Source organism: Pteropus vampyrus, unplaced genomic scaffold (genome assembly GCF_000151845.1).
Source record: "Pteropus vampyrus isolate Shadow unplaced genomic scaffold, Pvam_2.0 Scaffold38, whole genome shotgun sequence".
Classification (NCBI taxonomy): Eukaryota; Metazoa; Chordata; class Mammalia; order Chiroptera; family Pteropodidae; genus Pteropus; species Pteropus vampyrus.
This window is the reverse complement of record NW_011888819.1, coordinates 9,488,645-9,516,591: the sequence shown is the minus strand read 5'-3', so window position 1 is coordinate 9,516,591 and position 27,947 is coordinate 9,488,645. Positions and strand designations below refer to the sequence as shown.

Below are 27,947 nucleotides of genomic sequence, written 5' to 3'. Positions count from 1 at the left end.
TGCACAAGCACTCTAAACCTCTTTAAATTGAGAAATTCTGAAAGGTTATTGCTCATAAATATACTTCTTAAATCTTACTTTGGTAGACTTTACACAAAAGTACAATGGCTGCCATATAGGTAAACAGCTATCTATCACTATTTTATAACAGCAAGTTCCCATTTTGTGACTTAAGTTGTTAGGTTTTGGGGGAGACTTAGAGAGCCACTTTACATAGTAAATGCTGATTGCTAGAATTGCCTACCCTACCATAGCTGGTCTCCCCCACATCAACTTCTACCTCATTCCTTTCGTTTTAGAAAACTAATTTAGGGTTAAGTGTGTTGGGTTCCAGACTCATTTTGAATATCACTCTTTTCTTATAAGTGAGTATCAGCAGGAAGAAGAAAGCAGATTTTTGTACGTTGCAGTGGCAATCCTAGAGGCAGTCTTGGTCGGAAAGGCATTCTTCCACTGGCAGCAGCATTGAGCAGGCACACGATGGGGCCTAGAAAAAGGCCCTCGTTCAAAATACGCCCTGTGGTATGAAAGCAAGTGAATCTGAACAGAGAACCAAGAAAACCAGTAACAGAGAACCAGTAACATCAGAAATTCTAGTTTTCCGTGTCTACTTTCAGTAAACATGGAGTTGCCTTTTCTTTTTTATAAACATGAAAGTAGGTAAAAGTTTAATGACTTGTCTAAACCCTCATTCCGACCCAGGCATACCTGGGATTATAACCCCGACACTAAATCTTCTTTGAACACTGCTTGGAAAGCACTGAGAGAAGATGTTTCTGGAATTTTAACTGGTTCATGATGTACCAGGCAGAATATATCAGTTTATCAGAATTTCAGAATTTTTAATTGTGAAATCTCTGTTCAATGGGGGGCAGGTACACTGGGAGGGATGTGACTGGCCTGTATTTTCAGAAGAGGCGAGGACAAACCGTGTGTGTGTGTGTGCACGCGCGCGTGTGTGTGTGCGCGTGTATGTATGTGAGAGTGATTCTGTAGGACCAGGTTCTGGGTTGAATTGGCAGGTTTCCGCTGAAGGGGTCATTACAGCACAAGGCAGCACATATCCTGGAAGGAATCCAGGTTGTATAGCAGTGTTGGTGCATAGTATGGCCAAGCTTACAGACAGCAGTAGCCATGACTATTGGGCAGGAAGACTGGCCCTTTTACATTAAAAGTCACAAGCCCAATATCAAATTCCTCAGAATGCATTGGTCAGAAGCATTGACACAATAACATCTTTTTTTAGCTCCGTGGGGATCACCATGGTCAAGCAAACTCAATTTAAACCAGGGAGAGAGAGAGGGGTTAAAAGAAGGGCAAGAGGAAAAAGGAGGAAGTTATCCCAAAGCGAAGTGGGGGTGACTAATACTCTGATCCTGCAAGGCTGTCTCACAGCTGCAGGAGAATTTCTTCCGTCTTTTCAGGTGAGTCATGCTGTGGGAGAAACCACTAGAATTTTTTCTTGGAAGTGAGAGTTGGACAGAAGCTTGTCTGTCAACTTTTTCTGAAAATTCTGTTTGGACAATCTGGAGGACAGACAAAATGCAATGGCTTCTAGGGACCAGACTGTGCAGTAGTCCGGTGGAGCTATTAGAGGCTCTGCCTAAACTTCGATTTGTGTGGGGGAAATTTGGAGGAGACAGCACTGTGCTCTTCACGGAGTAACTGAGCGCTCGTCAGCTGGGCCCTGAGTGCCACGTGGACGCGAACCAGGAGCACCGTTACCTGCCCTGGTGCGAGGGGTGACGTTGCCATCGTGTGCTTCATTGCCAGAGCCCGCCTGCTCTTTCACATGCACCAAATGTGCACATGGATGCAGCTCAGCAAGCCAAAAGGGGGTGACAATAACAAAGGGGATGAATTGAGGGTTAGTATGGTGGCCACATATCTCCAGAGCCCTTCCCCGCACCTCCAAAAAGGCCTGGAATTGAGACCTGCGGGTGTAAACAGGCTGGGTTGTTTTGAAGAGTAGGGCATGCACAGGTAACGGTTTCCTGGACATGCGCAGTGCACTGAAACTGCACCTGCGCCACCGGAACAGAGCGGCAACACGTGCGGTGGCTCCGGCAACACTGGGATTTAGAAGCCATCGGTACGGGGCAGGACCTTCCCCCCTGCCCTTTTTATTCTGAAATAATTTTCGTTTTATAGAAAAGTTGCAAAAATACTAGAGATAGAAAATTCCCGAGAGTGTACCCATCATCTGATTTCTCCTAATATTAACGTTTTACAAAATCACAGTTCAATGATCAAAACCAAGAAATTAACGTTGGGACAATACTATTAACTAAACTAGAGGCCTCGTTTGAATTTCATTGTGTTTTCACTAATGTCAGTTTGTGCTAGGACCAAGTCTAAGATCCAGGTTTTATTTACGTCTCCTTAGTCCCTTCCATTCATGTCAAGGAGCATGTGATGTCATGTCCCATTGTTAATTCTGATTACTCGTTTAAGTTTTATCTGATAGGTTTTTCCACTTATGATTTTTCCTTTTGTAAATAAAAAAAGTACATCTCAGGGGTCTTCTTTGAGACTATGCAGATAATCTTGTTTTCTCTTCAAACTTTGCCCATTGATTTTTAGCATCTAGGCATGGATTTCACCTGGAGTCAGGGTATTTTGAACCATGTAAAATAAGCATTCCTGAATGAATGACATGATGATACAAGTGTACCCTTTCCCCGTAAGGGGGTTTAGGGTGTGTTTCTTATAGGCTGAGGTAGGCCGCTAGCATGGAGGGGTGATGATGCAATACACGTGGCTAAGTACAAGTTGACGCTCATGTATTCTAACCTGAGAAGAACTATTAGTTAGCTATGCTAATGATTATAGAGGCAAATGTTCTGAGGACAATGGCTAGGTATCCTGGAACCCCAGATCAAAGAAACATTAGGAGTTAACACTTTATCTGTGTCCCTTTATGGATTTTTTTTTTTCTTTTGATCCAGCCAAGTGCCATGGATGAAGAGTTAATCTTCCCTGTAGTATAATGGTTGGAGTTGGCATGTAAAAGACTTGTACTTTCTCTTAATGGGAAGTAGGTGAGCCACTCTAAGGCGACATTTTAAAACCAGTATTGGTAAAATATCGTTCGGTGGTGGATGGAGTATGTTGAGATCTCAAACTCAGTGGGGCCTTGAATTTCTTGAGCAGCCACTTTAAGTAACTGCCCATTTGTTGGATATGACTGTTACATGGGAAAGGCTCATTTTCAGTAGAAAAAAAATGAGAGTTAGAGTTAGAATGCTGTATTATCAGTAGATGTTTGATGTACAAAGCATTGCTTTCATAGCTCACTGCTAGTTTATGAAATAAAGGATTTATTGGTACCTTGAGGAAATGGAGAACAAGGCTTATTTTGTGGAACACAAATTATTCACAGAATGAAATAATTTGCAAAACTGATTTAAACGTCCAGTCGATGTAGTCTCCAGAGCAACTGATCAATCTGAAAAAGAAACAGATTTGCTTATGAAAATCAACAATGCAGTTAAATGCATCTGTCAGTCCTTATGAAAAAGTACTAGTAGTAACACATGAAGGGGAGAAACACCATCAGATTTAAGAACTCTCAAGAAGTGTATGAAGACGTGAGATCATGATTGACAGCCTTAGTTAAAGATGCCCCACTGGATATGATAGATCTTGTTGACTAAATTTTGGAAAATAGTTTGACAGTTTCTTTTAGAGTTAAACATTCACATACTGTAGATAACCCAGCATGTGCCAAGAAAAAGGAAAATAGCGATATTAATGTGACTGTCCAAGCAGTGTTGTTCATAATAGTGTAAAACTGTAAAGCCCACTCACACTTATTCATAGTAGTAAAAGAATAAAAGCCCACCCAGGACCGAAAGAGTGAAAACCAGCTCAGACTATAAAGGAAAAAGCAGTCCCAGTCCTATCAGGCTGGGAGGACACACGCAGCTACAGCCGGTCACAGAGTTTATAGGGAGCGTTGTTTCTCCCAAGGTCGTGGAGCAGCAGTAAACTGTGGACCTCTGCTGTCTCCTCAGTGTTGCCCCCAGACCCGCTTTGTGCTACCCATTTTTTACTGGGGTACTCGGTTGCTAAGTGGCCCTCATTGCCAGTGTAATCGCGGCTTCTCCTAATCCTGCCTCAGAAACAGCATCAGATTCAGAACTGATCTCCACTATTAGACTCTTCTAGAATCCTTCAGAGTTCCTCCTCTCTCTTCCCGTGACATTCCACAGCTCCCACAGTGCCTTCCTCACTGGTCAGTCAGTCCGATGTGGACAGACCACGGGCCTGCTCCTGGGCAGCTTAGCTAATTAGGCTTTAACGGTGGCCCCCAAACTGGAAATCCATGTTCCTTGATAGATGAATGGATAAGCAAATGTATGTTGTAGTCTGTCAGTGGAATACAACTGAGCAATAAAGAATAAACTTTTGGAATATATAAAACAAGGATCAATTTCAAGAGCCTTACAATGAATAAAAGAAGTAAGACAAAACATACTGTATTATTCCATTTATATGGCTCCAGAAGAAGCAGAAGTAATCTGTAATGATAAAATCTGAACAGTGGCTTCTGGGGCCAAGGGTTGTAGAGTAAGATCAATTGCAACCAACACAAAAGAACTTGCTTGGGAATGGATTGGAGTGGTGCTTAGTTAGTTAACAAGGTGTGTGTTTGTGTGTGTGTGTGTGTATGTACGTGTACATACGTGTACGTACGTACTTGTACACACTTGTTGAATGCAATCAACCCATACTATTAAAATGTGTTCATGTTATTCTGTGTATATTATGCCTTAATAAAGTTCAACCAAAGTATGAAATGCCAAGATATTAATCTAGTGTTGGGGTGAGTTGCAGGTAATGGGGTTAATAGCTGCTCTAAACAGTCACCCAGAGAGACCTGGAATATAGATCGCCCCAAATACACCTCTTTGTAACACTGCTCTCAGGTTAATGTAAATATGGAATATTAATTGGTCTTTGCCGTACTAAGTGAATTGTCCCTGTTACCAGCATTGTTTGTTATAAACCCTCCCCGATTGGCATGCGAACGGTATTCAGAGGGAAGTGACATGTCACACACTCCAAGAGGGCTACATGTCACACATAAAGTAGAGGAATAGGTTAGGAATGGAGGGGAAGCTTCCTTGAGTCTGAAGTGGTGTGATCCACTTCACACTTGCTTTTTTTTGAGGGATGTCCCATGGAATAGAGGAGCACACAGCTGTGCCTGCCATGCCGCCAGACCTCCCTATGCAATGGCTGCTTGTCCGAGCTCATTTTTGGCTGTTTTGTGTTGGAATAAGCTGAGGAAAATGTGTTGACAGCATGTTACAGTCTTTCAGTCTTGTCAGTTCTGAACCCAGGATCGTGCCATAACGAGTCAGTGGTTGTGCAACATGCTTTGTGTTTAGTCATGGTAAACATGAATTCCATTCTTTCATATAAAGTTATAATTTATTTTCTTTTCACAGTTAAGCCTTCAGGTACAAGATGTTATGTTGATGGATCAGAAGAAATTGGAAATGACTTTAAATTAAAGTGTGAACCGAAAGAAGGTTCACTTCCATTGCAATATGAATGGCAAAAATTGTCCAACTCAAAGAAACTGCCCACACCATTGATATCAGGTACCGCTGATTATACAATTATACCATGTGCCACTGATTTGTACTTAAATCTAGTAGGGTGTGTGTATGCGTTTAATTTATTTTTAAATCCCTAAGTACCTTTCCTTTTCTATACAGAGCCATCAGGATTTCATGGGAATTAGTGTTTTATAATGACAACTTGGTATCATGTGATATAGAGATATTTTTATAACAATTTCACAGTGTTGGATATAATTGATTTCTTCGGTATAGATTTTTTAATTGATGGTAATACTAATGGCAAATGTTCATGATTATAAATTAGTGGCTAAGTGAAAACAAGAGTTGGATCTTCAGAATTTTGCCTAGTTCCTGTTTAAGATATGGTAATTTACCCACGGTGTGCCTGTTAAAGCAAGCATCTCTGTGGCACTAACTAGAAAGTTACAAATTGGTTAAATACAATGTTCACTTTGTTATAGTTGACCTGCTGTTTAAACTGATTACCATGCTCTACCCTCCTGCCACCCTTGGTCTTAAGTAGGATTTCTCTCCACCTCTGTTTCGTTTTTTCAAACTAATAAACTATATGACCACTTCGGACTTTCTTTTGTTTGTTTCATCCATCTGGGGGCGGTGAGATAGGTTTTGCAAATCTTCCTACTGCACCAGAACCTTCGTGGCATGGAATATTTTTTATAATCAGTGTAGCTCTGCTTCAGCTGAGACTCCCTGTGCCTGGCCAAGGAGGTCATGGTTATTTTCGCCTTGATATAAGTGAACTGTTGGCACAGTTGTTTGCATTCTGGAGACAGGTGCGTGTGTCTCCCTGGCAGTATGTTCTGCACCTAGTTTCAGCCTATCTCACTTCTGCCTGGATTGTCAAACTTAGTAGATTTTGCTTTACTAAACACTTAGCAATACAATCCTGCAAAAATGGGTTTTGCTCTCCCTGCGTTTCTTTTCATAGAAATGACTTCATCTGTTATGTCTGTAAAAAATGCCACTACTGAGTACTCTGGGACATACAGCTGTACAGTCACCAACAGAGTGGGCTCTGATCAGTGCCTCCTGCGCCTGGATGTTGTTCCTCGTAAGTATCTTTTCTGTTCTGATAACATTTGTTTCCCTTTATACAGCCCCCTTTGGTTCAGTCAGCAAGAGCGTATGGAGAGCAAGTGGATGCTAATGTGGTTTGCTTGTTAGCTTTCCTAAGTCAGGAAAAGGAAAAATTACATTTTATTAATAAAACCTTCATTATTATAGTGACATTAAGAAGGTAAGAGTTATCAAATCAACTGTTAAACCATATTTAGCCATTATAAGCACAAGCTATTTAGAATATTCTTACATACCAACCAAAATAGCTGGAAATATTAAAATCTTTTAATCTGGTTTTATCACTTTTCCGCTTGAAATAGATTGTACAGTTCAGAGGAAAGTTTTTTTCGTGGATTTCCCCCCTGGATCAAAAAGAGCTAATGTGTCATTATTACATGCAATGAAATCAGTCTGTCAGTGTATATCTTTACCATTAACATGAGTAAATATAGTTTTTTTTCTACTATTTATTTTTTTTTTTAAAGAATTTTCTTATGAACATTTTATTCTAGCTTCAAATAAAGCTGCGACAACTGCAGGAGCAATTATAGGAATTTTGCTTGCTCTAGTGCTCATTGGTCTCATCGTCTTCTGCTGTCATAAAAAGCGCAGAGAAAAGAAGTATGAAAAGGAAGTTCATCATGATATCAGGTAATTAAGTAACACAAGAGTTGACTGATGGATATGTTTGTCTCTAAAGCATTAGTTCTCTTAACCGTCCAAAGCATTTATCCCTGTGAATATTGAATAAAAGCTATAGCTCTTCCCCTCAACACATTTGAAAGCTTTTGCTTTCAATTTCAAGTGTGCAGATCCAACTGAACCTCTGACATGCCCTCTCCCCAACCCCCCTCCAATTTTGGACCCTATTTTAAGAACCACTGCAAAATGTCTTATCTCAAGGCTGTGCCTTCTCCCAATAAAGTGCAAGCATGAAATTTTCAAAAACTGGGCCAGATGTTGGGGTTTAAAAGAAAAAACCTGATTGCATCAAATGACATAGTTCATAGAACTATTGGTAATATGATTTTATTTTTTAGAATATTCTAAACCAATAGATCGTAACTAGAAGTGTATATCGGCATATGGGATTATAGAATTTTTAAAAATAATAATGAATGATTTAAATAACACCCAGAAATTGACATTGGGTAGATAGTGGGTGGAGTCTGGGCACTTGTATTTTTAAAATGTACCAGAGGTAACTCATATATATATATATATATATAAGTCTTTGGGCACAAAAATTATCATGCCTAAATTCCTAGTTTTTGCAGACTTAAATCTGCTATTTTCAGCTAAGGTCTTAGATAAGTAACTTTCATAACAAGAAGGATTTTTTTGGGGTGGGTAGAAATATATCTATAGCTGTTAGTGCTTTATCAACTCTAAGTGTCATTTGACTGTAATTAGATTATCTCGATTGGTGATACTAGAATATAAAAATATTTGAAGTTTGTTGCTTGTAAGACAACATAGAATCATAATTTTTGTAAAAACTTTCATTATATATGAAGATAATCTATAAATAAAAAATTGGGGACAGATACACAAGTTCATGACCTTGTGTTTTATTGTACTTGTTATTTTTGTGTCACATACACACTTTTATATCCTTAATGCTTAAATAGAGTATCTTTCCCTCACCCCCACCCATGATTCATAGGTTATATAACTGTGAATTTCTAGAAACTTGTTCTTTGAACTTGTGTTGGGATCTTTGCTTTCTAGGGAAGACGTGCCTCCTCCGAAGAGCCGGACGTCCACTGCCAGAAGCTACATTGGCAGCAATCACTCGTCCCTGGGGTCCATGTCTCCTTCCAACATGGAAGGGTATTCCAAGACTCAGTATAACCAGGTGCCAAGCGAAGACTTCGAACACGCTCCTCAGAGTCCGACTCTCCCACCTGCTAAGGTAGCTGCCCCTAATCTTAGTAGGATGGGAGCGGTGCCCGTGATGATTCCTGCACAGAGCAAGGACGGGTCTATAGTATAGCGTAGAGCCTCCATGCTTCTCATCTGTGTGCTCCACGTTTCCCTTCTTAAAATGTGAAAACCTGTTGAGTTCCAAATTTTGCTACCAGCCTCAAAATAGATCCAAAAGAAGTTAACCAGAACCTGTTAAGAGCTGTGCTTCCAAGTTTTCTTTCGTGATATTAAAATAGTAAAGGCATTAAGGTAACTAAAGACAAGTTCACCACCTAAAAACAGATTTCCTTTAAGAAGTTGATTTTATAGGTTTTTAAATGTCATTGCTTAAGCAACATGTAGCACTTTGAATATGAAATCATAGGTGAAGAAATGGGTGAACTTAACCTGCACACCAAGTTGATACTTGAATTATCTGGAAGTGGTACTTTATAATAGCTGCCATTATTTTTAGGATGCCTTTTGCAATTAATTTATGACTCAGTAGTCCCCCCCAAATTGATAAAGGAGCATTCATGGCAAAAATACTTACATAATTTATGTTTGCTCTTGTTTTTATAGCTTCTTGGAAAACTCTAAATGGGTCTAGAATAGCTCTAATAACATAGAAAACACTACAGTGTTCTAGAAATTACTAGTTTTCCCTTCAAGTCATTCATAAACCTCGTCTATGAATGATTTAAGTATTTAATTGATAGACCACTACAGGCAACAGGGACATAGTAAGCTCTTTTATATGCTAAAATAAAGGAGCATCTGCGGATTTATTTAGGAAAGTTGCTGTCAGCACATAGAGCAGTGATACTAGTTGGGCAGAAGTGAGGATGGGTTCTGGATCATGAGTAATCTGATACCTGGAGGCCCGTGGCGGTCTCCAGAACACTGACCAGCTGCATCAAGCATGGAATATTTTATAGTTCCCAACTACATACTGGCTCTCTACTTTAGGTGATACTTTTTTCTAATAAGAAAAAATTAGAGCTTGCTTCTTATTTGACAGATACAGATTGAATTCCCTAACTATTGGTTCCAAATTAAAATTTTCTGGTTCAGTGTTTTATTGTTTTTGGATGGCGTTGCATGGTATACGTTCTAGAAACATGTAATTCTAAATTTGCCTTCTTGAATGTAGTTACTGGAGGATGTTTCTTCATAGATTCAGAATGATGAAATACATTTTAAGCTAGTAGGTGTCCTCCATCAATTCTGTATTTCAGACTTGGGAGGATGTACAGTTGCTATTGTATGGCCAACATGTCTTTGTGTAGTTGCAGAAAATCAAGTTGAGCTTGGAAAATTTTGAGTCTTAGTTTTGTGAAAGTGCTTTATTCTTTAAAAAAAAAAGAAAGAAAGAAAGAAAAGGAAAAAGAGTAAAAGGAATACTCTTAACTGCCAAATGTGTTAAATACTGTTTTAGTAGAAGAAAATGAATTTATTGTATTTCCCTTAAGATTGTGAGGGAGTGTAGATATAGTAGGATGAGCTGACAGTTTATAGTAAATAAGGCCTGCAATAAATTATTTCACTAGCTCTAAAACCTTTTCCCTAGATTTTAGTAGGGAGTTGGTTTCTGTTAATCTCTTTGTGTGCTTTGGTGGTACATGCTACATTATAAATTAATATTGCCGTGAATTTATGATTAGGAAAAGTATTGTGTACACTTTTTAATGGTAAATTTAAGCTGAATGTCTGTGTAATGGATTAGCATATAGTTTACATTATTTGGAAGCATTTTTTAAATAGATTTTTAACCTTACATAATATTGCTTTTATACTTGTTTTAACCTTTTTCTTCTGTGCCTTTTGGATAATTTAATTTTTATTATGAATTTCTGGTGCCTATGAGCTAGCTATCACCTGAAAGGTGCTTAGAGGTGAAGGTACTGTTCCTCAAAATGCATCACTGTGACACACCTTTCTATCCTCACACTTTCAATCTTGCTTCCTCTTTTCTGTTCTTTATAGATGTAAGTTAACTGATTGTGCTATTCATAAAGATTTTAAAATTTCAACATCCCCAACACTCTTCAACTGTGTTTCTGATTTTATAACAGTAACTATTTTTGAATGCCAGATGTCTGGTTTATTTATATGAATAAAATTTATTTATAAGATATTACAAGAATAATAACAGCATAAACGTTAATAAAATTTTGGTCCTTTCTGTTCCCCGTTTTCATGTAATGAAGATTATGCTATCAATGTAATTAGGAATTGCTACACAAAATGAACATGTAAGACTTACCTTCTCTTAGATTTTGTAGTTAGTCTAGGATTAGCTATAAGTAAATCAGAATCTCTTCCAGAAGCTCTTTCAGTCTAGGTCCATATCACCTACAATCTGAGAAACGAGCTCATAAAAAATCAGTTGTATAACCTGAAGAGACCTATTAGGAGTAATGAAGTTTAAGGGACAGAATTCATTTGTAGGCCATGTCTCCAGCTACTCTTATTGTAAATTTCAATTAATCCAAAAGTCAGATAGTTCTGATGACTTTCCAAAGCATCCCCACTGATAGTTTCAGTTCAACCAGAGATCAAATATTTGTTCTAGAGTTATTATTGGTAGTCATGAAGCAGTTCAACAAGAAATTGTTATTTAAGCATTTCCATTAGAGCTAAATAATATCAGAGCAGGACGGCACTGCATCTTCGAGGCAAAACCATTTCTTCACAGAAGAGATTCGCCACCGTCTTGCTGAGAGTTACACAGGAAAACTCTTAAAGAAGTGATACCATACAGGATATAGGTCTGTGCTTTGATATGTATTTTATAGGTGCTCTTTTTCTTATTGACACTCTTACTAATATTCCCTGTTAGAAGGCCCTCCGTCCCCCTAAAAAAAAATCTTATTGCTACACTGACCAGTTACTCCAGGTAGATGACTTCTTTTAAATTCGGGCTATCTGCCATGGAATTGTTACAATGGAAACTTGGTCTGAGTGTGTTTCAGGAGGAGGTTAATTCAAGAAACAATTTGGTTATTGGTATGAATTAATATCTAATTTTCATTAAAAAGATAATTTTCAAGATTGAGTTCCAGAAATTTGGAGCAAGTGAAGGGGCAAGTAAACATTTTGATTGAATATAAAAAGAACTCATTGCATGAAATTGGATATCAGATTTTGTAATGTATGGCTTCTTAAAATAACCAGTCTATCTTTTTGTGTGCGTGCAGCATGTAAATTCAAGATGTGAATGTTTAAAAATTTTTCTAATCTCTTTTCATCTCCACAGTGTTTAGGGCTTTCAGATGCCTTATTCCAGTGTAAACAGAAAAGTCCATATTATGTAGTTAATGCTTTGATGTGTCATGTAAGGAGTAATTTATAGAAAATGTTGGCATCATTTTAACTTTTTAGTGGCTTGTGACATTATAGATTATATATATGTATATATATCTTTGTAATATTTCTGTGTTTAGGAGTGTAAATGTTCTGGGCAAGTTTTACTATTTCAGATGCCTTTGGGTATTCTTGGAGTAAAGGCAATATACAGTTGGATTTTTTTACTCATTTGCCTATTTTGACAACTAAAATATGGTCCATAACTGTGTGTAAATCCTACTTATAAATATTATAGAAGCCGGAAAGAATAATAAATAAATTTGTTAATTGCAGTTCTGTTTAGTAACACCAGCAAATAGTTTATCTCATGGATAGTAACACCAGCAAATATTTTTATTTTATGGATAGTAAACACTAGCAAAGATTTGCTGCATCTGGCTTCTTACCATTAAAACCAAGTTTTACAAAATATCCTATCTGATAATATAAGAGTGTGGTGATATCAGTTGGATTTGGTTTTGGTCCTGGACACCAAAAGTTTCAATCAAGGAAGAACTTTGTGTTTTCAGCTAACTTATTTAATGACACAAGTGTTAAGAAGACCACAGTTCACTTATTCTCATCCCTAACTGTGAATTTTTGTAATAAATGCACTTGTACTACTGAGAAAATAATATTTTGACACTTCACATATGCAAGTAGAGAATTGATGGTGTCAGTTTCAAAAAAAAATGATTTTTATATTTAGTTTCTGGCTTAAATATCCAATGGTGCAGATTTTGAAATTTGTACGAACAAAATATGGTTAAAAAACCAAGAACTTGCTCTAGTTTTGTGACCTTGTGTACTTTTAAAATAAAATCAAGAAAGTAGTTTTCTGCCTCATGGTGTGGCTTCATTCTTCATTGTACCTTTTTTTTTTTTTTTTTAATGCCTACTTTATAAAGCTTCAGTGCACTATTCTTCCTGCTTTTCTGAGTCAAGGTTTCCTCCTCCTCCCCTGCATACTTTATTAAACAATAAAAATCCGAAAAAAACAATCATGTCAATGAAAACATGTCAAACATACATATATATAAATATATATCCCTACTCTCCTGTGCATTTATATGATAGTTTGTAATATACTATTTGGGGTTGAAACTTCTAAAGTTCTGTGATCATTTCATAGTATTTTACAATATAAACTCAGTTTTTTTAGCTGCATCAAAAATGTGCATGCATATATGTATTAAATATATGCACATCTGGTTATGGTTTACAGCTTTTTTCATTGACTCTAAACATTGATTTCAGGAAAAACCTGGATAGGCTGGTAGTGATTTTGTAAGAAGACAATTTGAGAAATACTTTCTTTATACTATAGTTTCTCAGTCTTGCCACTTCTGTCGTTTTGGGCCAGATAATTCTTTGTCGTTGGGGTACTGTCCTGTGCTTTGTAGGTATTTTAGTAGCATCCCATAGCCTCTACGAGGTGCCAGGAGCACTCCTCCCACCCCCCACCAGATGTGGAAACCAAAAACACGACTAAACATTGCCAAATGTCCACTGGAGTGAGGGGCAAAATCGCCCCCAGTTGAGAAATTTTCTACTTAGAGGTTAAAAGGAGAAAAGCATAGGCCCTTGGGGTCAGACGTGTTTGAACACCACACATTACTAGATGCTTCAGTTTCCTAGTGCTTAAAATGGGCATAAAAATACCTGTATCACAGGAGATGTAATGAAAAGTTTTTGCATTTGTCCCTGGTAGCTGGGATGCTGATTTTAATACACAGATTTTCAAAGAACCAAGATTACAATAAAAGATGCTAAGTGAAGCTACTGAATAAAATTTAATGCCTTCATTTAAACTATATTTTAATCTTGCAGCTCTAAAGGCCAGATCATATTTCTGAAAGATTAAATAAATACCAAATGGTAAAGCCGATGAAACTGAAACAAAAGTAAATATAAAGTAACTTGTTATTAAATAAAAGTGGTTTAGTTCTAAGTCATAATCAAATGTAATTTCTAAATGCAATAAAGGCAACTGAAAAGATCGGGAAAGCAATCTTAGGAACTTAGCTCAGTTTTTGTGTTGATATTTCTGAAGTATATAAATGAAACGTGATTTGTCGTTTTTTAACTTAAATGATTTTTTTAAAACTGATAACTATAGAAAAAAAGTCGTCCTAAGGTAACTACAGAAAAAGAATTTGAGGAGTTAATGAAAAACCAAGAAAAGTTTCACTTTAGTTAACCAAGGACTAGGGCCTTGATCAGTTTGCTTCTTGTTTTCCCTGCTGAGCTGTGAAAAATTTAATTCTAATGGAAAATGAGGTGGGAGAAGATACAGGAAATTACAGAAGTGAAGCCTGATGTCATTCCCGAACAAAGTACTAGAAGTCATCATGATCTTGATTTGTCTTTCTGTGTCATTGTCCCCAATCTAAGTGGATTGGTTGTCTTAAAATGTGAACATGATCATATTAAAAACCAGGTCATCTTAACCTGAGATGAAAGGTCTCTCACAGTCCATTCTATTTCTCTATGGTTTATTTTTTCCACACCTCCAGGAACACCTCTGCGTGCTTGGTAGGTGCCAGGGTTTCATATCTTTGTGAACATGTAATTTCCTCAACAAGAGAGCAACCCTCCTTGTTTACCTGCCCAGTGCATATTTGCCCTGCCAGTGTAAGTCCAAACACTCCTTTGAGTCATTTTCTCTGATTCACACCCCTGCCCCTCATGAACTAACTTAGGGGTGAGTCTGGGCACTCGATGTTGCCAGTACAGGTCTTTTAATAATACCTGTCGTAATCTAATTGTTTAACATGCTTAATATATCCCCTTTATGAGTTTGAACCTGATTTATGCACCTTTATCCCCAGTTCCTAACTCTGGCATATTGTTCAGTAAATACCAAATGAATTTTTAGAAAGAAAACTGGGCAGGAAGGACATGTACGCATTCAGTAAGTTCACATCCTATGTTCTGCAAGACAGCTGGTCTGGTTTCTCCCCAAAAGGCAGTGTCAAGAGAAAAAGGGTGATGAATGCGTGTGGTAAGGGGAAAGTGCACATGGCTTAAAAAGTTAACGCACAAATATGGAATGGGGTGACTTGACTCAATAGGAACCAACTTAAAAACAAGCCTAATTATTTGAAAAAACTTGGAGAAATATAGAGATTTTAGAAATCAGTTTCTAAAACCCTCCTCAGATTATAACTAAGTTGGTCTGGGGTAAAATCAGTGACTTTCCCAGATTTTTAGTTTCATAGCTGGCTCTCTACTACCATACTTAACACTTGCATGCACATGTATATTTTTTTAAAAAAAGTTTTATACAGTTCTTTTAATTTAGAAAATCCTCTCCTATATCTGTGCATCTGTTATTTGTCATTTATACACCTATCTACCTGAAACAACCTTATTTTCAAAACCATATCAAAGTGATACACTCTAACTTATTTAAAGTCTTCAATTGATGGCTGTTTAAATTGATCCCATCTTTTTGATATGATGAGTAATAATTACAAGCAGTACATGTATGTATCATTTTGCATATGTGTAAATACATCTTTAAACTTGTAGAAGGGGAGGTGTTGAGTAAAAAGCTTGAGAGAGATTATTAAAATACCTTCATAAGTGTAGCAGCTTACACTTGCAGTGGATGAGAGTGCTTATCTCGCCCTAAATCCTCACCGATACTCTTATCCAACTTTTTGATCTTTCCCTGAGAAGAAAATTACTTCACGGTTTAATTCTGTTGTTATTTGTTCAGTTGAGCATCTTAAGTTTAAAAACCATTTGAGAACTGTGTCCATACGCTTTGCCCATTTTCCTTTTAGGTTGTGCTAATTTGGAGTTCTTAAATATTAATAAAATTAGCTCTTTGTGATATGAAATAAGACTTTTGCCAGGTTTTCCTTTCTCTTTGACTGTTTATGGTCTCACCCCCTTCTCTATGTAATCCTAATCTTTCCTAAACTGTCTTTGTTCAACCTGACTTCTCCCTCCTTAAAATAGTACCCTCACCTGTCTTTTGTGTTTACCTCCTCTCCCTAAGCAGGTGTCAAGATTTCACAAAGGCGGAGCATCTTTACATCAAATGTTCAACACATAATAGATTCTCGGTAATCTTTGTAATAATTGCAGCAGCTCTGGCTACGCTCTTGTCAAGCCATTGCCACATAAATTCCCATCACAGTGTGTTTCTTCTTAATTTATCTTCGGTTTCCTCGTTTCTGGAGTTTTTGCCCAGAGCAGTTTTATGGAATCAGGACAAACTAATGAAGAAAATTAGTTATCTTGCACTTGAAAAGAAGATGTGTCTAGGTCATGTATTAAGGTCAGCTGTCATACACTATTCCAAGTGGAATGTTGGCTACCGGCTCTGTGCTCTTTTAATGTTGCTAAGTGGGACATTTTTCCTTTCTCTAATGTAGTCCTAGAACTGCCATCAGTGAGAACATTTCTAGGGAACAGTTGAATGACCCTGAGAGTACAATAAGAGAGAATGCCAATGATTTGTAACCTGTTGGAAAATCACAGTCCTCAGTCAGCCTCCACCAGTCTTTTGATCTGCTGACAAGGGACATTTTATATGTTCATAGACACAACAGAACACAAAGTAGAATAATTATGTGAAAGGAAACGTAAAAGATACTGCCAACTAAAAGATACTATCTGATATGTCCACGACAAGGTAAAGATGAACTGTATAGTAGCCCCACAGGGCTTTATGAACAATTTTATGTGGGTTTGATTCAAACTTTTTATAATATTGTGGGCAAAAGATTTGTGATAGTTAAGAAAATTTAGATAGCACTTCAAATTCTGTAAAAAACAAACAAAAATCCCAAAATATCCATAGGCTATGTTATCTACTTCAACATCATTTTATGAAAAAAGTCAAGATCCAGAAAGGTTTTCCTAAGGCCACATAGTTAGGAACAAAGTCTAGGGCTCCTGATTTCTGGTCTAGCATTTCTCTAGGACCCTTGAGTCCTTGAAGGTCCCGGCCCTGAGAGCACTATGTGAAAGGAAAGGGAAGAGTTGGGAGTGTGTAGCTCTCACTTCTCACTCCCTCCCAGCAATGCCAGCCTGGGAGACGGCCAGTTAGAGAGCAGACTCTGGCCCTCAGTGGCCTCTGATCCCTCTCCAAAACATGCTCACCGGTGGGTTCCCAGAGCACACTGAGCATCAACAGCTGCATTCTTCTCAGGGATGCCCATGGTGGCCCCAGTGCAGTGTATGATTGACAAGAGTCTGCTTTGGTACCAAGCCTGTTTATGCTTGTTATGTTGCCGATTACATAATTTGAATAAATTGTACATATCAACTGTGCTAGATATAGTGAAGACAACATATCTGAGGAAATGACTCTGGTGGCACATTACTTCAAAAATATATTTTCATTCACTGCACAGAAACCAAATTTGAAGATTGATATAATAATTATGGATGTAGGTTATGGAGGAAACAGATAACTCCTAGTGAGAGTGTATTGATATATTTTATACATTTAAAAATGTTTAAAGGATAAATAATTTTTAATAGTTTTCCATTAAAACATTTTGGATTGGCTCTTCTAAATTTTACTCTAAATCTGCATGCCAAATTTCTATTCAAATCCTTGGTATATTCCTTTCCGTATTTCACAGTATCAAGCAAACGGTATTTTCAGAATTATTTACCAAAGGATCTTATTAGCTATCAATATCAGATCTTAAGCATGGTCTGTCTTATTACTGGGCAATATTGACAAATAGTTTTTACTTAGTCATAACTTAGATGATAAAAGTGAATTTTGCACTTTTCATGTTCCAGTCCCTTTAGACAAAGTTCAAAAATTTTAAATACACTTTCATTAAATTTTATTTCAGTAAATTTTATTTCACTTCTTTACAAGAAATGTTTGATGGATGACCTATAAGATGCAAAAACATTTTTTCCATTGAATTTAGTGAAACAGTCAATCACACTGGCTGGTTTCTGTTGAATTTTATAGTTTTCCTTATCAATTTGACTCTAAAAAACTTATCGTCTATAATTGTCTATTGCATGGTTTTAAAAAGTTGGCAGTTCTATTACAAGATTAATTTGTCCATTTCTGGTGTTGAAAGAAATACTCCCCTGATCCCACCCTCAGCAAAGGTGGTATGTATTTGGATATATTACTCAAAAGATATTAATAAGAGATCTGTAGTTTAATACCTAAGGTGCATACATTTGAATATCATGAAACTTAAAAATGTTTTAGAAAAAAAAATGACATAATAAAATGTTCCACATTTTCAAACTGTGTGACCATAAAATGAATGTATTCATATCATAACAGTATGGAAGTATACAAATTAAGAGCTCCCTCTCTTAAACATCCCCCATCCACTAAAATATTAATAGTGGCTATCTTTGCTGGAGAGATTATATGTGATTTTAATGGTCTTTCTTTGTGCTTTTAGCTTTTTCCTCTAAATGAATATTACTTTTATTAACAGAAAAATAATTGATGTTTTGTGTATGATAACTATGGCATACTTAATTAAAATCCTCCATTACCAATGGCAATTTCTACATGTAGATCTATTGGAAAAGCAGTGATTTAAACTAACCACTAATGCTTTTAATGGAGAAGGGAGTTTGCAAATACAACCTTTAGCTTGGAAGTTGGAAAATATCTGATGCCCTCTAGTGGCCAATACTTCTTAAAAGGTGATTTGTTTCTTTTCATTGAAATTTGGTCTAAATAATACCAAAACATCTCCTGTTTTCTAAATGACAAAATAATGCTCACATATTATTATTGACAGTTTAAGGGTAGCCATTATTAATGGTTTAGTTTATCTTTCCAATCCTCTATCTAGCTCCTAAAAGCGTGTGTCCTGGAGTCACACTGCCCAGGTTTGAAGCCCTAGTAGTTTTAGGTCACCGTGGCAACTTACTTGAATACTCTTGAGACTGTTTTTAAGATAAACCTGTTAAGTTCTATTATTACCTTCATTTTTTACACCTATTTTCACCTCTCATACAGTATGGTGGACAACTTTGCACATCAGTAGAAAGGTCATTCTTTTATTGGCCTTATGCTCTTATGTAGTATGAATGAATTATAATCTTTTATGGCAAATAATGCTGCATCAACTGTACATTGATTTTTTTACACATTTGCAAAAGTATTTCCATAGGTTATCTTCTGGATATATGGAATTTGAATTGCTAGGTAAGAAAATACACATTTTCGACATCAAATTGCCTTCCACAAACAATGCAAACTACAATCTTTTCAGTTTGTCAATTTGTTAGGTGCAAAACAGTATTTCATGGTTTCAACTATTTCACTTGTTAGTGTTCCATTAGCATATCTTATTTTTAGCCATTTGCTTATATTTGGCTCTGCTAAACAATTAAATTGTATGTAGCTTTTTGTATATTCACTTTTTTAAATGTTTTGTGGAAAATTTTGGAGTTTCTCCCTTTTGTCTTTTTATATGGTTTTTCTTTTCCAATTCCAAATCACCAATCTTCCTGTCATCATGGAGAAATTTTTCCTAGTTTGTAAATAATCCTTATATATTTTCTCAGTACTTTAATGATTTATCTTTATATTTTTATAACTTGAAGTAGGAATTTAACTTTAAAAAATGTATAGCCAAATAGTTCATTAATTTTATAGCCTAGTTATATAGTAGGCTATGCCATCTAGGTTTGTGTAAGTACTCTACGATGTTCTCAAAATGGTTTGTGTAAGTACTCTACGATGTTCTCAAAATGGTTTGTGTAAGTACTCTATAATGTTCACACAAGACAAAACTGCCTAATGATACATTTCTTGGAATGTATCCTCGTTAGGCAGCTCATGACTGTTTCTGCTTATGTACCTATAATTCTTTTTATTCCTTATTAGTTTACTTCTATTTTTTACTTGAGTATATTAATAAATCACTTTCAAAAGGAAGAATACTTCCATTTAAAAAAAAAATTCTTGCTTATTCTTAAGAATTAGTCTTCCATATAAACTTAAATAAAGTTTTTAAGTTCCATTAAGATTTCACTGAGATCTTGTGATTTATATTGACTTTACATATTTGGAAAGTAATATCAATTTAGAAATATGGTATATTCTAGTCAGTTCATGGTGTCTTTCAACAAATTTTTATAAAATTTTCTCTATAGGACTCACTACTTTGTTATTAAAGTTTACTTTCACGTATTTAATACTCTTAATAGGGATTTTTCTCCCACAAGGTACTATTTAAATTTTTTCTGGTGAAATTAGTAGTGACATATATAATTGGGAACACTGGAGGAAAAGTATGTAATACTACCACTTTATTACAAGCATTTATTATTTTGGAATATTTCATTCTAGGCACAGACTGACCAGCAAATAAAATTTTGTAACCACACTGCAATCATTTATTTCAGGAATGTCAGACTGCCTTCAAAACATACATGCAGTTTGGTTAGCAGTGATCTATAGTATTCATATTTAATAAAAATAGATCCACTGAACGTGTCTTAAGTGCTTTTTAAAATGTTTGCCTTTTTATTCTTCCAGTTACAAAGTAATAATGCTCAGTATAAAAATCTGAAGACTGAAATGTACAATGTAGAAAAATAAAGTTCTCTGTATCTGCCCCACTTACCCTGCCTGAGAACACGAAGTCCTGTTAACAATTTTGTACTTTTTTCCAAAAGAACTTATACTTAAAAAACAAATTTCCATGTCCAAGTTTAACCTCTAAATTTAGAGCTTTGCAATTATGCCTACAAATATAAAATAAAATGGAGAAGTAACACCGATTATCATCATTCAGTCACATACCACTCCTGCTACAAACAGCCTCATGGATAAGGTTTTCAAGTTGATAAAGTTTTGAAGCCACGTTTTGTCTTCATCAGAGCAGTCTTAGAGTCATACAAGGTAGACAGAGATGTTACAACCTTTAGGATCCTAATTACCACTAAAAAGTTAGGAGGAACTTTTGTACCCCATGCTGACCAGACTGAATTTAAGACCCAGCTGCTGAAAAGGTGGTTTTCATTAAGAAGAGACTGGAAAAGCTATCTTGGTAGAGTTTTCTTTTGATTGAAATAAATTTTAACCAGGTGGGTGGTGGATAGACAATGAAAGGGAGAATCTTCTATAGGTAGTTCATCTAATATATAGTCAAATCCCAAATTGTTTCCCCCAAGACACTTAAGGCATTTAGTTGTCAGTACTAATAAACAAATTTAGATTTTATAGTAATCTAATGTGGAAAGGAAGGTCTGGTTACCAGGTGTGTGCCAAAAAACACATCCTTTCTGGACAGTATAGGTATGATACTTCTGATTTTCTCAACAAGCTTATAATTACAATATGAGCAAATTATCTAACTCCATGATAAAAATACTTGAAACTTGCCACTTTCACAATTGCCCACAAATCTGCCATTATCACACCAGACTCCCTAGGGCTGTAAGGGAACAGCAACAGTTAAAGAAAAAATTCAAACTTAAATAAACTAATTTCCCTTGTAATGCCAGTTACCCCTAAGGGAAACAAACTGAAGTTTAAACAGGCACCCATTATGTGTTTCAGGGAAAAAAGTAAATATGATTTTAAAATGTTAAAAGTTATATATGGCTTATCAGAGTACAATAACATTAAAACTAGAAGTCTCTAAGGTTTAAAACTAAGTTTTCTATTGAGATTACAAACACTTAAATTTCCACAAACTATCAAACCCTTGAGCTATGTATCCTTATGATTTGTGCACTTTTCTGGTATTTTATACATCAATAGAATTTATCGGAAAAAAAAAAACAGTAATATTTAGGGTAGCTAAGGCCATTTGATTAGCAAGTTGTGTGTTTTCTTTTAAGTTAAATAAGACTACAAATTTAAAGATTTGGGTGATGGGCAAAAGTACTGATCTTTTTTTTTTTAAATTCACCTTTGGAAAAAATTCCAAATTCTTATACCTTCTTTTTTTCTTTTTGTAGTTCGACTGTACTTACAAGACTGATGGCATTACAGTGGTATAAATATGACAGACTACTGAAGAATCCGAAGTACTGTACTCTTTGGCTTTTAGACCTCTAGTAAAGACTTTAATGTGCTGGAAAAATGCACAAGGCACAGAAATGAGAGTGGCTGAAAGAACATTTCTGCTTTATGCAATGGCCTGTAAGTTAGATGTCTTATCAAAATTAGTACAGGTCAAATTCTTGGTTAGGAAAATCCTATGTAGTGACTTTGATGGCTGAAAGATGTTTTATTATATTTTCAATTAGGTGCTACTAACCAATTTTAGACTTTTATATGTATATTTTGATATTGTATCCTTTGGGGAAAAAAGTTGATTTTTTTAAAAGGAAATTTTAAATTCTTACATTTTTTGTTAAATATTTAATTAAACAGTAAAGTGAAACATTTCTTTTGCTTTCTCCCTTCTTTTTTATGCACAGAACAGAAGCACACATTGTCATGCCTCAAACTACTTTTTATTTGCAACTACATGATTTCACGCAATTCTGAACAACATAAAATATATTCCCTTGTATATAAATAACTTACATACTCTCCATAAAGTAAATGTTCAAAGGTGCTAGAACAAATCGTCCACTCCTACAGTGTTCTCGTATGCAACAGAATTGATGCACAATATATAAATACTCAAGTCCAATATTAAAAACTCAGGCACTTGACTAAAAGTTTCTCAAACTATATCAATATATCTAAAGTGCATATATATTTTTAAGAAAGATTATTCTCAGTAACTTCTCTATAAAAATAAGTTTGATGGTTTGACCCATCTAACTTTACTACTATGAATATGAACTTTTAACTTTTAATATATAGTCAGGCTTAGTCTACCTTCTCTCAACACCAAAAGAATCAAAAAAGCAGCTAGTGAGGTGCTAACATGTGAGGATTAATCCAGTGATTCCGGTCACAATGCATTCCAGGAGGAGGTACCCATGTTACTGGAATTGGGCGATATGGTTTGTTCTTCCTTCCCTGATTTGGATAACCAAATGGAACAGGAGGAGGGTAGTGACTCTGATGGCCATTTCCTCGATACATTCCTGTTTTTTTTCTGGGCAAAGGGTGCCACATTGGAAGAGGTGGGAATATCAGTTCTGAAATCTGTAAGGAAGAGAATACAGTAAGTTAATTCAAAGGAAAAATTAGCTAGGTGTTATATAAAAACTAGTTAAGTTTCCAGACTCTGCATTAAAGAAAAACTCACTCACCCACGACCCAAACAGTGACATTCCTATGGTCAAGTCTAAATGTGTTAAAAACCTCATATATAATAGGTGATCAGTGTTTTCTGAATAAATGAAAATGAAAAAACTCAAACACAGCACTCCAAAGCACCAGATAGTTTTCTGATTATTTCGACCAGAAAAGATCAAAACACAGAATGAATAGAAGTTTGTGAAGAGATATCTTTAATTTGGGATGAGCAAAGCCTTCTTCCAGGAGACAAAAAAAACCCACGCAAAATTCTGATAAATTTGACTTCATCAAAATTAAAGACTCCATTTTTTCCCTAAAATAGCAGAGATTTAGAATTTATGTTAAAGTCTATGATCCACCTCGAATTAATATTTTTGTGTGTATGGTAATTTCTCCCCCCCTTTTCAAAATCAAAAAAAAAAGTAAAAGGCAACGCAGGGCTTGAGGCCACGTCCCCTCAGAGCCCCCTTCGGTGGCTGTACAGTTAGGTTCAAGTAGCAGTTAGGTTCTTTTTTTTTTCATATAGATTATCCAACTGTTTCATATCAGTTCTTAAAGGCTTTCCCTATTTAATTGCTTTGGTGCTTTTATTTAAAACAAACAAACAACACCTGAACATGTGTGGGTCTATTTCCGGGCTCTCCATTCTGTTACCATCAATATATCTGTATCTTTAAACCAATACCATACTATATAAACATAATAGCTTTTTATTAGTGTGAGGCCTCCAACCCGAGTCTTTTTTAAGTTTTAGAATCAATTTGTCACTTTCTAGTTTAAAAAGCCTTTTAGGGTTTTGAGAGATACTGAGCTGGATCTATAGATCAATTTAGGGAGAAATGACAATGTTTACTTCTTAATTAGTGGAGAGTTATATCTGAGGGAAACTTTCAAAAGTATACCAACTCTTTTAGAGAACAAAGATCCAAAACTAGGAATTTTTGTCCTTTGATAACCCCCGCTTTAAAAGCTCTTGGAAATGCATGCTCAAAATGAAAAAGTAGATTAGAAGAAAAGATTAAAATTGGTTACTTGCAACAACTTCCTATGCAATGGCTTGTAACAGCCATGCTTCTGTCATGAAATCTTTTGTTCGTGAATGTCAAAGAGAAATGTTTTATTTAAAAAAGCACAAGAAATAAACTTCCATGTCCGTATCTTTCTGTTATGTTTACCCTAACAGTTTTTCAACATGGGGGGAGGAAATACAATTTAAAAATGAAATCTAAAATTTCAAGGTCAATTTACTTGTAAGGAATTAGCAGTAATCAGTTCATTTTGGGAATTACGTTCTTGCTTTGTTGAGTAACAACAGATAAAATTCTGAAATAAAATTGCCACACATCTGAATAAATTCCAGGCAATTTAATAATGATAATTTGCAGTATATAATACATCATGGAGTGAAAAAAAAATGCCCAACATATTTAAGGCAAAGGTCTTAAAATGATCTTTAAACTACAAATGTTATATTTACTTATTTATATAGGAAACCTCTCAGGAAGAATATAAAAGTAACTGGTGATGAATACCTCCATGGAAGAGTGCAGGACTAGTGGCTGTGGGAAGAGGGAAGAAGACTTGTCACTATTATACTTTTATACGGTGTGAAGTTGTATTTAAAAGCAGGTACGTATAGGCATGCCTGCTCGCGGCACAGGCGCAGCACAAGTTCCAGACACACAAGCTGGAGAAGAGCCCAATGGCAGTGGCAGCTTCAGAACAGAACTGGGGCCCGAGTAAGGGAGGTTGTGTTATAGCTCCCAAGAAGGCGCGCATTGTGCAGCAATGAAAGCTCAAGAAGGGCCTGGAGGTTGGGATCCGGAAGATCAAACACGATGTGGTAATAAAAGCCAGCACTAGTATGCCCAAGAAGCTGGTGCTGCTGCAAGCCCGCACCAGGACGGGGGCAGCTTCCGCCTCCTCCACCAAGACATCTTCCTAAGGACTTGGCCCAGTGGAGGCCATCACCACAGCCTCCACCTACGTGCTCAGACCTCTGCAGGTGACTCCATGGGCAGCACCGTGGAAGGAGGCTGCTCCCAGAGCTTTGGGTTGCAGATCAAACTTTGGGAGGGGGTGGCCTGGCCAGTGAACAGGTGACCAGCACATCCACAGTGCATGGTTCGGCTTCCCAGGGTTCTGAGAACTTGGCAATGGCCCCAAGGACATGTTCGCCAACTTCCTATGCACCCGCCCCCTCAACCTCCCCAGTTCCTGTGTCCACTGGTTTAACCCAGAGCAATAAACCTAGTTCTGTCATTCCTTCTGCAGTCACATACTCCTGTGAGCAGGTTAGTGCTGGGACCACAGGCTAGGTGCATTAACCTGGTCAGCCCCAGCAATTTCTATAGACCAACCATGTGCTCAGGGAAGGAAGACTAGGCTTCTGCATGTCCAGCCTGGGAACTGGTAGAGAGTCTACTTCCCTCCCAGCCTGGGTGACTCACACTAACCTCCTCACTAATCCGCACGCCCTCCCCAAACATGCTCAGGTCACCCCCTGTGCTAGACATAAGCCAGACAACACTGTTTTCCCATCCACAGGACAGGTGTTGACACCACCTGGTAAGGTCATGGTGCCGATTAAATCAGAATGCACTTATGAACTGCTCAGTGCCACCTCGATCTATAAAGAAAAAAAATCGTAACTATCATCTCCTGCCTCTCTTCCCACAACAAGATTCTCTCCTGTTCCATTCTGGGCGCCCCCTCCTCGGAACTGTCACTCCAGTGAGGGGCAGGCCCAGGGAAACTCCAAACGGAAAAGTCTCTCCATCAAATGCAGGATCTTTCAAGATTTCAGATTTTTTGAGATGTAAAATAGGATTTTTGTATTCTCTCTCTTTTTTTTTTTGGTTAAAACTCACATAAAATTGACATTTAAAAGTATACAATTCAGTGGCATTTAGTACATTCACAGTATTTTGTGACCATCACCTCTATCTAGTTCTAAAATTTTTATCACCTAAAAGATGATCTTGTCCCATTAGCTGTCACTCCCCATTCCCCCTCCCCCCATCCCTGGCAACCACTGATCAGATGTTTTCTATCTCTCTAGGTGTTTGCTGAATGAATTGTTCTTGCAATTGACTCAATTACCATCAGTGACTCAATTACCATCATTCACTGCACCATCTCTATTTAATACACTTTCCAGGGCTGTCTGAATTGACATTAGCATTTTCTTTGACCAATTTTACAACTCTATAAATTGTAAGCAGCTGATAGCAATATCAAACCACTCTTATCTGTAGACTAGCAAGTTCCTGTCCTTCCAGTAGAGGTTCCAGTGACAATCCTCCTTCCCCATGTTAAAACCAGTTTGCCTCTATATGTATAACATATAACATCTGCCTGGGTCCTACATGAGTTCAATACAAATTTTAACATGTTAAAAAAAAAGGTGTATATGTTATCATACACACACACACATATATCCCTAATGATATGATAACCTTTAGAATTAATCTTCCTTGCAAGTCTAGGAAGAAAAATTCAACTGAAAAAACTGAGAAATGAAAAATTAATTTATACTGAAAGAATGTTCATTACATAAACATAACCTGAATTTAAACGTTTAGCTTCTCATACTTAAAACTCTGATACTCTGATTTCTTACTCATTACGGTCTAAATTCTCAATTTAGCCCAAATCCAACTCTACCAGAAACTTGGTATGTTTCTTTGTCTAATTAAGGCCAAATTAATAAAATAGGTATATTTTAAAATATACAGTTGACCATTTAACAGCATGAAGATTAGGGGCACTGACCCCCTCACCAAACTGACATATAACTTGACTCCCCGAAAACTTAACTACACCCACTGTTTCTTGGTCTTCCCAGGGGATTGGTTCCAGGATTCCCCTCAGATACCCAAATCTGAGGATGCTCAAGTCCTCTATATAAATGACATAGATCAATGTATACAGTTGGCCCTCCACATTTCCAGACTCTCAACCTCGGACTGAAAAGCAGTACAACTATTTATTGAAAAAAAATCACACATAAGTGGACCTATGTAGTTCAAACCTATATTGTGCAAGAGTCAACTGTGCTCAAAATTAGAAAAACGGACACATACAGAATAAAGCTGAACTCAAAAGACTTAATTTTTTTTTTTTACTTTAAAATATCTTTTCTATTGAGAAGTACTGTTAAGAATTTTTAAAGTATATTAAATATTCTTTGGTATGTGGGGTATAAATAGTAAATAAGTGAAAGTATTTTTTAAGTGCATGCATGGTAACTATGTAACTCTTCAACTGTTAAAGCAAAGGAGATACTGTTTTGGCTTGAGTGAAAAATTAACTGAAATATAATTTAGTTAGCTTTCTCTTTAATCATGTAAAAGAAGAACAAGAAAATTAAACCCAAAGGTACAAACTGGAAGTGTTAAAAACTATAAAAAAATGATCGGCTATTTTTTAATATAGCAAAGATTAAAACATCAGGAATGCTTTATCACCATGGTTTTTTCCCTTCTTCGCCACTTTTTGAGACACATTTATCCTACTTATTGAGTATGAAAGCAGACCTTTGATAGTGACTCAGGATGCCTATTTACTTCTTAGAGGAACAGCTTTGTGTAGAAAGGCAAGAATTTTGATCCAGATTTTCACATCAGAGAAACCTTCGGCAACATGAGCAGGACTACCTGGAATGACCTGGCAAGCCCTGCTCATAGACCTTCAATATGAAGCCATTTCACAGTTACCTGGTACACAGGGCTTGGGGTTGCAGTCACCGAACTGGGTTTCACTTCCACTTCCTTACTTATTTCTTCATCTGAAGAAGAGGATCCCGAATGATAATCAGAGGTAACCTTATCAAGGGCCCT

The 27,947-nt window shown here is 36.6% G+C and overlaps 2 protein-coding genes and 1 pseudogene across 3 annotated transcripts in view; 2 read left to right on the top strand and 1 right to left on the bottom strand.

Annotated features, from left to right (window-relative positions):
* The window catches only part of CXADR (CXADR, Ig-like cell adhesion molecule), a 49,780-nt gene extending 27,614 nt beyond the window's left edge, over nt 1-22,166 (top strand). The window contains exons 4-8 of one of the 2 annotated variants that reach the window (XM_011358234.2): nt 5,457-5,612; nt 6,544-6,666; nt 7,187-7,325; nt 8,406-8,589; nt 21,864-22,166. In XM_011358234.2, the coding sequence (XP_011356536.1) occupies nt 5,457-5,612; nt 6,544-6,666; nt 7,187-7,325; nt 8,406-8,589; nt 21,864-21,905 (644 nt within the window). In that variant the 3' untranslated portion in view covers nt 21,906-22,166. Of the gene's footprint in view, nt 1-5,456; nt 5,613-6,543; nt 6,667-7,186; nt 7,326-8,405; nt 12,766-21,863 lie in introns of those variants that run through there. The other variant, XM_011358233.2, reaches the window with a different exon arrangement.
* A 179-nt stretch (nt 22,167-22,345) lies between these two features.
* BTG3 (BTG anti-proliferation factor 3) overlaps nt 22,346-27,947 on the bottom strand; it is a 17,895-nt gene continuing 12,293 nt past the window's right edge. The window contains exons 4-5 of the mRNA XM_023529545.1: nt 27,825-27,945; nt 22,346-23,010 (exon numbers count right to left, since the gene is read on the bottom strand). Coding sequence (XP_023385313.1) covers nt 22,771-23,010; nt 27,825-27,945 — 361 coding nt within the window. The 3' untranslated portion in view covers nt 22,346-22,770. The remainder of the gene's footprint in view (nt 23,011-27,824; nt 27,946-27,947) is intronic.
* LOC111738418 lies at nt 24,631-25,352 on the top strand (annotated as a pseudogene).